The 16,153-nt window shown below is 33.1% G+C and overlaps 2 protein-coding genes across 3 annotated transcripts; both read left to right on the top strand.

Moving 5' to 3' along the window:
• Positions 1-4,978: 4,978 nt before the first annotated feature.
• LOC111777449 (zinc finger CCCH domain-containing protein ZFN-like) lies at positions 4,979-8,962 on the top strand. The gene is made up of 7 exons (XM_023657063.1): positions 4,979-5,353; positions 5,837-6,015; positions 6,165-6,218; positions 6,718-6,834; positions 6,942-7,253; positions 7,838-8,089; positions 8,330-8,962. The coding sequence occupies exons 1-7, from the start codon at positions 5,302-5,304 to the stop codon at positions 8,678-8,680; spliced, it is 1,317 nt and encodes a 438-aa protein (XP_023512831.1). The 5' UTR covers positions 4,979-5,301; the 3' UTR covers positions 8,681-8,962.
• A 4,259-nt stretch (positions 8,963-13,221) lies between these two features.
• LOC111777421 (ethylene-responsive transcription factor 3-like) lies at positions 13,222-15,641 on the top strand. 2 transcript variants are annotated; one of them, XM_023657008.1, is made up of 2 exons: positions 13,222-14,130; positions 15,231-15,641. In XM_023657008.1, the coding sequence occupies exons 1-2, from the start codon at positions 13,506-13,508 to the stop codon at positions 15,236-15,238; spliced, it is 633 nt and encodes a 210-aa protein (XP_023512776.1). In that variant the 5' UTR covers positions 13,222-13,505; the 3' UTR covers positions 15,239-15,641. The 2 variants fall into 2 exon arrangements, with proteins under 2 accessions (XP_023512776.1, XP_023512775.1); XM_023657007.1 differs by lacking the exon at positions 15,231-15,641 and adding an exon at positions 15,044-15,087.
• The last annotated feature ends 512 nt before the right edge of the window (positions 15,642-16,153 follow it).

Here is a 16,153-nt window from a genome sequence, read left to right as displayed (position 1 = left end):
TGACCAACTGCCAACTGCCTGTCTTTTAACATTACCATGCTAATTATGCTTTTGTCAGCATCTTCCTCTTTCATCTCATTTTATACTTCAGTTCCTCCTTAATCTTATTTCAATTTGACCATCCCCAAAAACCGCCTCTTTGAGATGGCTTGATGGGGAGAAAACTTTTGGTATTATTTAAATTTTAGGTATGAGTTTACCCTAAAGTGTGTCGAATTCAAACCTCGTTATGAAATGCTTAATTTGAATAATTTCAAATCCGTTTGGCTAATAAAGTGTAGCCTTTGTGTAGTTTGAGATGAAGAAGTTTGCGTTATTTGTAGATGGTTTGTTCAATTTCTGTTTGGTCTTGGGAATTATGGTTTATAAAAGTTAAGTTTAAGTTTGAATCAAACATCATTTGTGTTCTCTTGTGAGGCAAATAAACTGTGAGAGTAAGGTGTGGGATTCGATATCATGGGATGTTAAAAGTAGAATTTTAACAAAATCCCACAAAACCTGCGAATGTTTTGACTTATTCCACCATTTGTTTCCTGTCTGTCCTTGCTAGCGTCGCCTTCTTTTCCCCTCTTTTAGATAATTACCCATTAGCTCTGTTTCCTTCTTTTAGGGAAATACCCATTAATGGGGGGTTTATAAAAGGAAACCCCATGTAATTTCTAGTGTATATTCATTTTATTTTCTAATTCAATACCCATTAAAAGAGTTGGATTATCTCACTCTCCCACCCAAATTCTTATCTTCAGACCCTTTTTTTTTGTGTGTAAAAACAAAACAAAACAAAATTCTCCTCTACGACTTATCCCCCTCTCACGGCACTGCTAAAAAAAATGATGCCGTAAAGGGTGAAAAGTAAACCAATTTGATTATAAAGAGAAAAAATAAAATAAAATAATAAAAAAATAATGAGGAACGAAGGAATAGAGGAAGAAAGTGCATGGAAGGAGCTGTCTTTATTGCGTGTGAAGATTGTGAACTAAAAAAAGAAGAATACAAGAAGAATACAAGATTCCCACATAAAGAAATATAGAGTAATAAGAGTCAGTCAAGTGGTCAAAATTCAAATGCTACCACTTCGTTGTTTGACCTCTTTGTCCCACCACCCTTCCATTATCACCCTTATTAAATTTCATCACAATCCCATATGAGATAAAGACACAGAGAGTATTTTTTTTTTATTTTTTTTGGGGTAATTATAGTAATTTAAATTCCTTTTTCATATATAGCTTTTTGGTGGCTGTCGTTTAAAAATGGTTTTAAATTATTTTGGTAACAATTTAATCCCTATTATGAAAAATATCATCATTTAATTTATTTTATAAACATTTAATCCTTAATCAATATATTGATTTCATGTAATAAAATTCATCAAATTTTAACATTTTTTAACGACGATAAAGTTGAAATGATTACACGAACTATAGAATAAAATTTTATTTGATTATGAATAATTAATTGCGAAAATTAGAAATAATTACATCCGAGTTCAGGTGTAAACAGAGTAGAGGATCACTGGTGGCGTTCGTCCAAGATTCACATACTTCAAGGAAAAGAGACGAGCGATATTCGCGACACGTGGCGGGAGGAGTATGGCGCGTGTCGATAACGAAAAGAGTTAGCGCGTGAACAAGACAACGGGAAGAAGGAGAGCGTCCAATGAGAGGGAGAGGAAGAAGGATATTTTAGGGTTTAAAAATAATATTTTTATTTANTTTTTTTTTTTTTTTTTTTTTTTTTTTTCTATGGTACAGTCTTTCCTTATCTTGGGCCCCACTCTTGATTTTCCTCATTTATTAGGCATTGCCCAACACTTTTCGTAGGCTCAAATTAATCACCCCTGGACCATTTTACCCCTCTTCTTCTTTAATTATTATTTCTCTCACCTAAAATATTATCATATTTGTAAATATAGCATCACCTATTTAGTTTTGCTAATATGGAAAATAAATATAAATATATTTTTTATTTTTAATTATTTCAATTCTACTCTCTCGAATTTTTAAATATATCAATTATGTATCAAATTAAATATATTAATGATACATTAAATCAAGTATATCTATTAAATATATCAGCTTCTATATCAGATGACTCATGTGCATGATATATCAAAACGTGTATCTATATTAAGTATATCATTGGTACAATCGTATATGAGTGTGATGTCTATTAAGGATATTTTGGACTATTCCGCGACGGGCATTATCTCCACGTTTGAGTCCATGTTCAATATATACGCTTGTGTAGGGCGGTTCTCGCTATTAAAGTTCTTGAAAGACATTAGACTTTATGTTTTCACCTTAACGTCACTCGTGGGTCTCGTTGGATAGTCCATCTTTTACAAATAGGGGTCTATTCTAACGATAATGAATCTTTATACAATAATTATTCTAGATGTTTTTAGTAATTTGCTACCAAATATCCACTAAATATATGCCTTGATTGACCTACGTGGTTTCAATTATGTTTATATCTACGTTTAAATATTCATATTTAAAGTTACATTATCCATTCATTATTGTATCTATTTAATTTCTTTAAAGAATGTCTTCTACTTCGAAATAATGGCGTGGCATGTTATATATGACATGATGTTAAGTTAATTAATTTATACCCGTCGTTATTTTTTTTATTATTCATTTTAGTTCATGTACTTCCAAAATTTATTTATATTTTCAAAAAGTTTATTTTTGTTCGGTTAAAATTACTTTTTACGGTCCTTTTTTGCAAAATTCTATATATAACAAAAGTTTTTTGGTTTGGTTATGCTATTATTTAAGAAATTGATTTAGTGCACTCTTGTGCTAGATTTTCTTCCCACAAAAAAAAAAAAAAAAAAAAAAAAACTAGATCGTTAAATTACAAAAATACCCTTAAAATTTGGTATTTGTGTATTTTTTTTTTTTTTAATGTAGAGACCTATTTTAAAGGTTTAAAATGTGTAATTTAAAAAAAAAAATCGATATATTTTTTAAATAAAAAAGTAAATTAATATTAAATTTGGGGTTTTTTTTTTAATTTATTTATTTTTAAATGGGAGGTGTAAAAAATAGTATTATTTTGCAAGGGAGGAGAGGAAAATAAAAATAATAATAAATGAAAATAAGATGTAATCATATAACCGGTTGGGCCTTTAAGAGACCCGTTTTTATTCATTGGTTCTCCACGGGACAAGCACGTGACTTGGGGGCGCCTGGTCTCTGCCACAGTCTCAAATTTCTCTGACGGCGACGATTTTTCACTTTTTTCAAAATAAAGATAATAATAACAATATAATCGAAAAATTCAAGTTACAATAGAATGACGCTTCTACCCTTCCAATCTGGAAATAAAGCTATTTTTTTCAATACCATTTCCGTCATTTCACATAGAATGGTTCCAGACAGTTTATGTGGGCCCGGCCCTTAAATTCTGGCCCACATTTCGCCACCGCCCCTCCCCCATTCGCGCCCTTTCACGTCGACAAATTTTCGCCAACTTAAACGGCGAAAGAACCAGACCCTCCAAATGACTATATTGCCCTTACTCCCCCCTTCACACTCTCTTCAATATTCGACAATAAAGTCTTCGGTTAAAAATTAATAATAATCATGTTTATTTCTTTTCATTATTGTCAAAAAGACGTATATACCCTCCCTTATTACTCCATGAATTTTCCATAAAATTTAATTTTCATCCAATAAATCCGTCAGAAAATATTTTTTATTCGATAGTTTTGTAATTTGTATATCATATTGTATTGTTTATTAAAATAAAGTATTTGAATTATATTATGTGGGTTAATGTTTTGGTAGGCTATATTGTTTTTAAAATCTGTAAATCTATGACGTGTCACCTATATTATAATTACTAATTATTATCTTTTTTAAATTAGAAATTATACAACAAATCTCAGTGGTACAAGTTTCGCGTACTGCCTTTTTAATATATATATTTTTAATTTAAATAAAAAAAGTAAGGAATTTAAAATAAATAAATAAATAATAAAAGAAGGCATCGTGGATTCTTGAGGCCCACTCTAATTTCCAAAAAAGTGGAAAAAAAAAAGAGTAAAGACAATAAATAATAATTCCCTTGAAAAATAAAAGGAAAATAAGATACATTTACAACTTTATTCCATGTGTATAGCTGTTCTTATTTACCACGTCATTAATTTCAATAAAGTATCAAATATTATAACATTAAAAAAATAGGAAAATATTGGTGTTGCACAAATATCCATTTTATAAAACTAAAATAAATATTTAAATTATATCACGACATTTGTCGAATTATATTATAATTAAGCTTAGAGTTAAACCCGTAAATATGATAGAAAAATTCCTTGACAAAATTTACTGAATTAAGTTAGGACAAGTTAAATTTCATTTTGGAAGAGGGGTAAAAATACAATAAATGGAATTGAAATTTGTGAGTTTAATAAAGTTAATTAATCATTAATCTATACATTTATTATAGAAATTTTTATATAGTTTTTTTTATATTAAAATTAAAGGATGGAGTACCATAGAGTAAAAATGGTAACATTTATCTAAATCTAAGTCTAAGATTCAATATAATTATTTATTTATAATATTAAAATATAATTTTATTGGTAAAGGAATTTATTTACATTATGACACCAAACAAACCAAGAATAATATGTAGTAATAATAATACATTTAATAATTTTATTGAATTCTGACTTATTAAAAAATGGGCAATAATAACGATAATAATGGAACCCAAACACGCCCTTGTATTTATGAACGAATTAACGACGTAACTACCGCTTCATTACGCTCATCGGCAATAACAAACGGAAACGGAAGGAATTTAACGGCGGAACGATCAGGGTAAAATAGTCATTTCAATAGACTTCCCGTATTTATTATTCGTACACGAGCGTGAAGAAACTTGTATTATCGTTAATTGGGAAAAGAGGGGAAAAATAAATAAATAAATAAATAAATAAATAAATAAATAAATAAAAGGAATTTATCGAATTGGAACAATAGTGAATTTCACATTGATTCTTCACAATCTATCCGCGATTCCCTTCTCGCCTTGGTTTCTTATAAGATTTCTAAATTGGTTTCGCTCATCAATTTCAGACTCGGATCATCTTTGTTATACGCGGAAGATCACACCATTAATTAATGCTTTTGCTTTTTAAAAGAATTTTTGGGCGATTTCGGATTGTTTTCTTTTTCTTTTTAATAATCGTTCTCTGATTTTTCCCGGGAGATTTGAGTAGGTTCTTCAGCTTGATTGGTTGGATTTGAAAAGCTTTTGAAGGGTTTCTTTTAGTATCTACTACCGATGCCAGATAATCTGCAAGTTCAGAGGAATGCTGTTCCTAACCAATCCCCTGGTAACACTGAAGCTTCCACGATTTTTATGCACTTGTATGGGATTGTGAGGATCTGATCCTTGTTTCTCTGTAATAGCCATCTAATGACTCTGGATTTCGATGATCGGGGTTTTTTTTTTTCTAGTTCGAACGTTTTTTCTAGTGTTGAAGTGTGTTAAAAATTTCGTGAAATTAGCGATTTCATTGCTCTCTTCTGTCTCTGTCTTCGTTGAACAATGATTCTGGGTTAATGTATTCAAACATCACTGTTATCTTGTTCTGAAGAGCTTTGGTCATGTTTCGATGCGTAGGGGAGGCATTGAGAGATTTCATTTTCTTCTTATTTCGCTATATCGATTTTGTTACTTGAAGTTGTTTAGTGTTGGAGAATCTTTTGACGATTCAGAAAAAACGAAGGAAGTTAGTTCCTAGCGCAGTGTAGATCATCTTGTTGTTCATCACATTCTGATCTCTTGATTTCTATTTCCCCCTTTTTGGAATCAGATATCTCAGAGGCGCTCTGGCGGTTGGAAATCAGTGATAATCAAGATGGAGGCGACGCGGCAGAATCAAGCCCTTACCCCGATCGACCTGGTGAACCTGATTGCTTATATTATATGAGAACTGGATCTTGCAGCTATGGAAGTAATTGTCGCTTTAATCATCCTGCCTTCGTTGCTCAGGTATAAGTTATTTTGCTTGTGGAAGAAAACTGGAATCTCTTGATTGAATCTGATGTCACATTATCATCTATGCTCTACCTGGTTACAATGATCTTCTATCTACTGATAATTGAGGAAACTATTTCTTTTGCTGTTTGTTAATCATACAGGGTGCTATGTATAATGGGGAACTTCCTGAAAGAATTGGGCAACCCGACTGTGAGGTATTATTGTTGAGATTAAGTTTCTTAGATGTTGATTGAGTCCTATCGTAATTCGATCTATGTGATAATCTTGTCGAAACTTTTCGAACAATGTGGATGGAGTCTATAGCTTAGATTTGAAAGCTTTCTTGAAGTGAAATGAGATAAACTCTCTATTAAGTTTCTTAGATGTTGTTTTGAGTCCTATCAAAATTCGATCTACGTGATAATATTGTCGAAAACTTTTTGAACAATGTGGATGAAGTCTATAGCCTAGATTTGAAAACTTTCTTGAGCAGTGAAATGAGATAAACCCTCTATTATGTTTCTTAGATGTTGATTGAGTCCTTATCGTAATTCGATCTACGAAACTTTTTGAACAATGTGGATGAAGTCTATAGCCTAGATTTGAAAACTTTCTTGAGCAGTGAAATGAGATAAACCCTGTGAAACTCATCTGAGAGCTGTTTGGTGACCATTTTTGATGCCTTGAATTAATCATTTTCGAACGCATTTGCAGTATTTTCTGAAGACAGGGACCTGTAAATATGGAGGATCATGTAAGTATCACCATCCAAGAGATAGACGTGGAGCTGGGCCTGTTAGATTTAATATTTTAGGCCTTCCCATGCGACAGGTGTGGAACTTTGGTTTATCAATGTTATGCTCTGCTTATTGTGTCTTATTAGCTAATTGGCATTCACATTTATCAGAATGATTTTGATGAACCTAATGGTTTTGCAGGAAGAAAAGTCATGCCCTTACTATTTGCGAACTGGGTCGTGTAAATTCGGAGTTTCATGCAAGTTCAATCATCCCCAGCCATCCCCAGTTGGAAATATGTTACATCCCGCTCGACCTGGTGCTTTGGGTTCTGCAGGCACTCCATTCATGCCTGCATCAGGCGTGCCATATACTGGTGCAGTTCCCGCATGGTCATTGCCTAGAGTACAATATATGCCTGGTCCATGTGTACAGGGCCAACAATCTTTTGTGCCTGTCTTGGTTTCTCCATCACAAGGTGCCATAGCTGCTCAAGACTGGAACACTTACGTGGTTAGTATCTGTCTCAATGAACAAGGGTTCTACTGAATTACCATGATTTCTGATCAAACCTGCTATTTTATCCATCATGTTCTTTTGTTCATGGATTATGAAGCATTCGTTATTCAAATTGGGATGTTCCAAATATTCCATTATCTATCTCAATGCTCTTGAAGAGTATATGTTATGTTCATTGGCATGCTTTCTTTCTTGCTTGATAGAAGATATCTGTCTTCCTGTTGTTTCAATTTAGATGTGCCATGAATATCTTATGGGTTCAACATTTTTACTGCCGGGCATGAATATCTTGTGCTTTTTTCTTGAAAAAAACGAGGATAATTGATATAGTTTGTAGACATATTTCTTTTTTCTTTCAACTTTTTGGAAATTCATCAACTATGTAAGAGGCGTGGTAATTATTTCTTGTACATAATTACGCATACAATGCTTGAGAGGAGATTTCAGCTCTTTTGGTTTCCTTTCGGTGGTTTTAGATCAATCTGCTTAGGTATGCTTTGTATTCAATTAAACAGAAGTTTGTGGATTCTTGATGTTGCCTCAGAGTATTATTTATGACCATTTTCATGTCTTACCAGGGCAATGTCAGTCCTGTTCTTCCCAATCTTGGTTACAATTCTATCAATTTGGAAGAGCCGTATTCTAATGGGCAGTTGGCCTCTTCAACTGCAACTCCAACTCCAACGCTACCTGATCGACCCGATCAACCAGAATGTCGTTATTTTATGAACAATGGCACATGCAAATATGGATCTGATTGCAAATTCCATCATCCGAAACAAAGAATTGCACAATCAGCAACAAATCCGCTTGGGCTTCCTTCAAGACCCGTAAGTGCTTGTTCTTAACCATTCAGGAACTCTGCAGCTACATACTCGTCTTTTCCTTTCAGAGTAGTAGAAATAGAATCAGGAATTATTTCAATTATAATGATCGACTACAAACTCTATATAATCTCTGCTGCTTGTTGACTTCCTTTTTGAAATCCATTTAGCTGGTAATCTGTTTGTGAACTTTATTCCTCATCCTCCCACAATCTGGTTGATTTGTTGCTTGGCTGCTTCACACAGGGACAAGCTGTATGTTCATACTACAATATGTATGGTCTCTGCAAGTATGGCCCAAGCTGTAAATTTGATCACCCATCTGCAACATATCCTTATAATTATGGCTTCACTCTGCCTGTGCTTGATTCATCTTTCATGAAGTATCCAAGCAACAACTTCACGATGTCCTCTCATGAGGCCCTGCCCCAGACGGTATCTAAATCTTCTGAATGGGTTCAGAAAGCCGATCCTTCGAACAACAAACGTCGAACTACGAATTCAAAAGTCGTAGTCAACAGCACAGCTGAAGAGGCAACCACTGTTTCATGCTCATTACCAGGTGGTTCCGAAACTTTACAAGATCAATCTGGTTGAAGGCATCGTTATTTTGTTTATTTTGAGTCTGTTGTTTAGTATGTTGTCAAGGAATTACAAATTTTCTTACTTTATACCTCCGATGCCCCAATTTCACCTGTGATAAATGTGGAGTGGAAACAAGTTACATGATGAGCAAGCTGTGGGGCAGGGGAAGTCATTTTTTGTGTTCAATAAAGTGCAGGTGAAATTAAAACAATCCCTTCCTTTTCTTTTCTTTTGCCGTTTACTCCTTTTTCATTTCTCAGATGGGACTTTGAATTTAAGTTTGCATTCGGATCAGATTTTGGTGCTTCAAATTTCTTTGAGATACACTTGGTAATACTTCCCATTTCATTTCATTTAATTTTTGGTTTCTTTTATATGTTACATCGTTAGCTCGTCTGTAATTGATGTGCACTCTCTCTATTAGGGACGTCCAAATGGTTTGAGTCCTAAAGTGGAGACGGGTTTGGTTAATTGGAGTCATCATGTAAAACTGCGAAATTGTTTTTATTATTTACTTTTTAAAACTTCAAAAGTCTTGTTAGACAATTTTTTAAGCTCGAGAATTAAATATATACAAATTGAAATTTAATAATATAGAAAGGATTGCTAATAGTCTTAGAAAAGGTATAGAAGTTCACATTAAATAAACATGACCACTCCTTCCAAAAAAGATATAGAAGTTCACATTAAATAAACATGACCACTCCTTCCAAAAAAGAGAGAAAAAAAAAATACTTTTACTTTGAAAAGAAAAGGTCCTACAATAATAATAATAATAATAATAATAATAATAATAATAATAATAATAATGATAATTACAATAAATGACAATAAAGTTTAACTGCATAACATAAAGTCGACATCAACTTTAATACAGCTGCGAATTTCTTACTTTTTTTTTTTTTTCAGAATTCATTTGCAGTAAATTTTTTACATTTTAACCAACTCAATTTTGTGTTCGAATTCATTTAAATTTAAATTTGTATCAAATAGATTTTTGCGCATAAATAAATATTTAATAATTTATAAACTTTCGATTTTGTGCTGTTTATTAGCTTTTATTAATTCAATATTTTATTCTTACAAAAAAAAAATTTGAAAATTTAAAGATTTATGTAAGCATAAGATCCAATTAAATGAGAGTAAAAATTGAATTTAGTTGGTAAGGTTTAAATAATTAGTTGGGGAATTTAATATTTGTGTTGAAGGGAAGAGGCAGAGATCTCCGTACAAAATTCAATCTGCCCTTTGGATTCCATGGCCCCCACTTGAACCTCTTTTCCCTATTCCATTCCCATCTCCCCACCTATCACTCCCCTCCACGTGGCATCTCACCCTCCAACAATTATTTTATGCTGCTAATAACCCTTTATTTCTTTATTTATTTATTGTCAAAGATTAATTAAACACCCCTTAAAAATAAACTAACGTGTAAAAAATACAAACTCTAACAAGTAATGTTCAACTATATTTAATTAAAATAAATAATAATTAAAATATTTAATTGTCACATTTTTATTTTTATTTTTATTTTTTGTGTTTTAATTTAGATTTATTATGTCCATTCTAAAATTGGGAATCTAATTTACCAGCTGTATATTCGACGGCAAATCCAGATGTTTTCCACTAAAAGAAGACACGTTTTTCAAACTCCATATTTAAAATTAATAAATTTAATTCAACACAAATATTAAAAAATATAATGTTTAAATAAAAAATGAGACTTTACTCTGACTGTGAGATAATTTCGATTTTAATTTTTTTTTAAAAAAATGTGAAATTGTATTAAATGAACCGTCATCTAATTTATGAAGGGGAGAGCGGGGCCCAGGAAAACGGCACTCACGTTGTCCGTTGCGCGTTGGAGAAACCCAGTCGCGGTGGGCCCACTCCCCGTACACAAGGAATTCCCTCTGACACGTGTCCATCGTCTGTTGGATTCTCTCTCGACAGATGGCATCTGTAGCTGTCGATTCATTTTGTGGGTTCTGTCTCTCGCATCCGGGTCGTTTTCGTTTTGGGCCAACCCGCCCAGTTTTTTCACCCGGTTAGAGTCTTTCCTACGCTAAATTAATAAAAATATTTATAAATTTTATATTTTATCTTAAATATTTTTAAATTTTCAACCCTTTCAATATATGAGATGATCTGTAAAATAAAATTTTAACGGGTATCGTGTTTTGCTCAACATGCTTCAATATTTAAGTTAGTATTCATCTTAAACATCGATTCTACTTAATCTAACCAATCATAAAATGTGAAGATTAAAACTCGGCTCAAGGTCGAGCCCAGTGGGCTTGAACCAGTGTTTGGGCTTAGATCGGGTTGACCCACCCTTCAATAATCCAGCATAATACTTGAGGTTGAGTAAGAATTATTTCAAAAATATTCTATAAGATTTTCTTAATCAAAATGATATTAAAATTGATTGATTTTTTTTTTTTAAATTATATAACATATATTTTGGGAATGTTTAGGTTGACGACATAACTCTATATCAATTGTATAGTTCACAAAACAAAAAACAAAAAATAGATTATTCAAACCGAGATTACAAAAAAAACCACATAAATCTATGTACGCCCAACCGTTACATACTTGAATCCTCTGTATTATTGCAATGGTTGACATACAGTTATCTGATGCTTCTCGCGTATCATCATTGTTTCTTCTCTAAGAAAAGAAGTTTACGATCCGTAGGTTTTCTACCTCCGTGCAACATTGCTTCATCTTTCACCCATTGTGAAAAATTCTCCACAATAAGAGCGATTGACGATCTGTTCGGAAACTTTAAAATACCCCAAACAAAGTTCATATTTTCATTTCCAAGCTTTCTATTATCAACTTGCACACCAAATGCCTGAAATCAAAGAGTTAGATAATGTAGTATGTGCAAACTCGAGCGAAATAAATTTAAAGGAAATAAATTTAAAACCTTTTTTTTAGAGTATAGAACAGGTGTTAATTTTTTCCAACCTATTTTGGAATTGTTGGTGTTAATGTAAAATATATTATTTCACATAAGTTAACAAACCAACAATGGTAAATAACATTATTTAAATATTATTTTTCCTTTTAAAATGTGTCCCAATAGTAAGAAAGTTATCACATGTTACCTACAGTCTTTACTTTTAACTCCAACCAAATATTAGGAAAATAATTGAATTATCAACTTTAATTGTATCGCAATAATATTTAATTAATATAAATGTTTCCTAAAGAATCAATTAAATAAATGGCCTTTTAAAATCAATTAATACATGAAATGTATTATTTTTTTAAAATTAAAAAAATTTCATTAAATGGAGCTTTTTCGAGACATCTAAGTATGAAAAAAAAAGCTTGGTACGATCACCTTGTCACCCCAAAAATGAAATAAGTTTTTGGTTTGTAAAGATAGGTTGTTATGAACTTGGTTTTATTTTCCTAATGAGGCCGAACCTGAACCGTTTTAGACAACTGTTTATGGAGAAAATTAACTTGCCTTTATTTATGTTAAGAATTACAAATAATAATAATAATAAGCTTGACTCGGAGTCAAGTTACGATTTGAACATAATTCAAATACTTATCGTAACATTTCAAGCCCGATCATTAGCATAGTTCAAAGAGTTTTTACTTTTGTGTTTTCGCCTATTGTTGTAAGAAATGTTTGGTTTCTCTCTCCAACCGATTTGTGAGATCCCACGACGCTAGATAGGGGAACGAAACATTTCTTACAACAATGTGGAAACCTCTCCTTCCTATCATACACGTTTTAAAATATTGACAAATCTCATGCGATTGGATGGGGGAATGAACCATTTCTTACCGGGTGTAGAAACCTCATTTATCAGACACGTTTTAAAATGTCGAGGGGAGCCTAGAATGGAATGTACAAGAGGACAATTTCTACGGGGCATGATTTATTACATTTATTTTGGAAAAAGAAAAGAACAGTAATAAGAACAGTGGAAGAAAACCCGCTTAATAAGAACAGTAAGCCTAATTTTGCTGAAGCATGGGGGCACACTTCATTGCTTACTACTGACACGTGTCATTACCATAACCTATCCACCTAAATATTATTACTATACCACCACTATTCAATTTTTATTCTCAACATTTTATTTTTACCTTTTTCACCCTTTTAACATTTTAATTTTTATATATATATATATATATATATATATATATAAATATTCAAATATATTCTTAAAAACGGTACTCTATGATTTTGAAATACAAATAAATAATGTTTTTCTCACCTTAGTTTGAGAGATATTTTATATATTATTGATTAATTTATTTAAAAATCTAAATTTAGAGTCAAAAAGTTTTTTTTAAAAGATGTAAAAACTATATTATTAAAAAAAAAGAAAAAGAAATAGGTATTTTTATCGAGGATAGGATGAAAAAGATATAAAAACTATTAATTATATTATTATAGGTTATTTGTCGAGTGTACGTATAGGACCTATGTGCTGTCAGAATTAAGGGTATTTTGGTCATTTCGTTCTTTTCTCAAAGAAATTAAATTACATTAAATTAAATTTCTTGAATTAATTAAAAAAAAAAAAAAAAATTACACGAACCAGTGAACCCGGACCCGGATCTCTGAACCATCATCGCTGAGAGAGAGGAGAGATAAAACGGACCCTAGAGGTTGAAGAAGAAGAAAAACCAGAGACAAAAATGGAGATCCAAAATTGACAGTCGGATTTCGAAGGATGTGGTAGTCATCTTCCCGAGCTTAACGATTCCTTGTTTCCTCTTGATAATCTACCATCTCCGGCCATTTTTTTTTTTTCTTGATCCCCTTGTCTTATTTCGGTTCGAAGATTTTCCGCTTTCATCCATGCGGCGAGGCAGACCCTCAGATCCATTTACAGCTACAGAACTACCAAAATTGACAGTTCATCCTGAAAATCCTGTCAAAGAGATACGATACAGAGGCGTTCGGAAGCGTCCTTGGGGCAGATACGCCGCTGAGATCAGAGATCCCTGGAAGAAAACTAGGGTTTGGCTCGGTACCTTTGATTCGGCTGAAGAGGCTGCTCGGGCCTACGATAATGCTGCTCGGACCCTCCGTGGAGCCAAGGCCAAAACTAACTTCTCTCTACATCCATCCACGATTTCCATTCAACAACAGATTCCGTTCTACCAATCGCCGCCGGATTTGCACGATTCGAACGGTTATGGTGCCAAGATTGAGTGTGTTCAGGCTAATAGGCCTACGTCGAGCAGTTTGAGTTCCACCGTGGAGTCGTTTAGTGGACCGCGGATTTCTAACCCTTTGTCGTCGCTGTCTATGGTTCGCCGGAGGCCGGTGCAGCCAGTTTCGCCGGACGACTGCCATAGCGACTGTGATTCGTCCTCCTCGGTTGTTGATGATGATGAGGTCTGTGTGCTCGCTTCTTTCCGTCGAGCCTTGCCCTTCGATCTTAACTTACCGCCTCCCATGGACGTCGTGGATTTAACAGGTGACGATCTTCAAGCTACTGCTTTATGCCTCTGATGAGTGATGCCCCGATCTTGCTTTATATCATCGTGGTTTAAAATCGTCCTCGTTTTTCTTTCTTCTTCCACATTTCTTCTGTTTTTTCTATCTTATTTTCTCGGGAAAAACACTAAACTGAAAATTTTTCAAATATGGTGGTAAGTTGAAGAGAATTTGGTCGCCGCCCTCCACCCTCTCTCCCCTGTTGTCTGTCGATCCCTACTTTGTTGTTAGACTTATTAGAAGAACTGGGTTCCCTTCGACGACCATGGGCTATATATTGTTGTCAGATCATTGAAGCTTTTTAGCATCGTTTAAGCTGCTGTGTATCTGGGATTTTCGTTTCTTGATCCGATTCACATCATGAAATCCTTACTACTGTACAAATATTTACCCATCTAATTTAAAGAATCTGCAGTGTTCTAATCGCCATGAAACTTTTCTTACCCATCTCTGGTTCTTTTCATATCTATTTGAATTGCATTGTTCAAAGTTTGTTTGATCTGAAAATTTGTTGGAGGACTAGAACATTGAGTGTTTATGCTATTTGGGTTTGCAAATATTGAATTGGGGGAGATGGGCATTTAGGGTTTTTGCTTTTGATAAGAAACATTTATTGGCACATGTGATGCTCGATTCTGATCTCAATATGCCCAAAACCCAATAGAGGCGGGGGCACCCTTCCCGAGCTTCCCCCCGCTTTAGGCAGAGGCCTTCACCAGCTGCTTTCCTTCCCAATGCCATGTGCTTGCAAACCTAAATGATTCAAAAGGGTTAAAAACTGATTCAAAGGGTTTTGCTTAGCCAATTTCCCTAAAGTGTTACATGTTTTGTTTGCATCTGTTCATGATTTTCATGGTGGGTTTGGTGTGAACATAATCATATTGGTCTCTCAGGTGAGGATGGTCGGCCCATGCTCGTATAATTTATAGCCATCATCCATCTCTGTTAGCTCTTTTTTTGCGTCTTTCCTTTCTTTAGAAGGTGAAATATATTGCATTATGAATAGAGTAAATCATAACTTGCTACATTCAACCTTGTATTGTATTATGAGCTTGTGGTTAAATTTGTTATTTAATATAGAAAAATGAAGAGGAGTGAAAAATTGAACAAAATCTTTGAGATTGATTTGAAAGGAAGGCCCAGCCAATGACTATCAGACAGGTGGTATGATTTTCTTCACTTTTCCTTTTTCTTTACTTTGAAACCTCTCGATTTTAGCAATTATGATCGCTTGTTCTAATATAACGAATAAGATAGTCATAAGAAATTTGGACTTTGTGGACAACGTCGGCATATGTTCGAGTTTAGGGTCATGTTTGTGAGAAGTGCTTTAGAAAACATGAGCGAGTAAATGCGTTGAAAATGAGTAGGTAATAACAGTTAGTCTGATAGTATGTAATCGAGTATGAAGAATTGATAACTAATCATGTCCCACACCCTCGTATTGTTGTGACTTATCTAGTATGAAAGTAAGTAAAAGAGAGTTTGTAACGGATATGTGATCATAGATAACATGGCTGAAGCATCTATCAAGCTTTGGTCAAATATATTTCCTGCAAAGCCACACCAATGATTCCGCTCTCTCTTCCATCCACCAATTTGTTCCAATTCTGACTGTTTGGTGACCATTCTTCCTACCACCTAACTATATTATCCTTCTCATTCTTCTTTTTCTTTTCTTTTGGATTTTATATTGTCTTTCAACTCTCTTTCTCAATTTTGAATTTTGAATTTAGTTTTTAAATATTATTTGAGGTTAGTATATAATTAATTCTTTTTAATTTTTAAAAATGTCTGAATAATTTGGAAGGAAAATTGTTTAAAAAATACTTTTGAATTTTGATTTTTTTAAATACCTTTTAATTTTAAAATACCCTTAAACTAAAAAAAAATAAACAATAATAATAATAATAAAAAAGATATTTACCAATAGTACCACGCTTAAAAAATACTCAAATTTTCAAAAGTAACATATGGATATACCTATGAGGTGCCAATTAAGA

The sequence above is a fragment of the Cucurbita pepo genome, chromosome LG16, assembly GCF_002806865.2.
Source record: "Cucurbita pepo subsp. pepo cultivar mu-cu-16 chromosome LG16, ASM280686v2, whole genome shotgun sequence".
NCBI classification, from domain to species: Eukaryota; Viridiplantae; Streptophyta; class Magnoliopsida; order Cucurbitales; family Cucurbitaceae; genus Cucurbita; species Cucurbita pepo.
The sequence above is the reverse complement of the archived record's forward strand: the minus strand, read 5'-3'. Positions and strand labels throughout refer to the sequence as shown.

Excerpts from the sequence above, each read along its gene's own strand:
- LOC111777449 (XM_023657063.1), top strand. The coding sequence starts at position 5,302 with ATGCCAGATAATCTGCAAGTTCAGAGGAATGCTGTTCCTAACCAATCC. Across the intron at positions 5,354-5,836 it reads TGTTCCTAACCAATCCCCTG|ATATCTCAGAGGCGCTCTGG; the intron begins GTAACACTGAAG and ends TTTTGGAATCAG. Across the intron at positions 6,016-6,164 it reads ATCCTGCCTTCGTTGCTCAG|GGTGCTATGTATAATGGGGA; the intron begins GTATAAGTTATT and ends TTAATCATACAG.
- LOC111777421 (XM_023657007.1), top strand. The coding sequence starts at position 13,506 with ATGCGGCGAGGCAGACCCTCAGATCCATTTACAGCTACAGAACTACCA. Across the intron at positions 14,131-15,043 it reads GGACGTCGTGGATTTAACAG|GTGAGGATGGTCGGCCCATG; the intron begins GTGACGATCTTC and ends TTGGTCTCTCAG.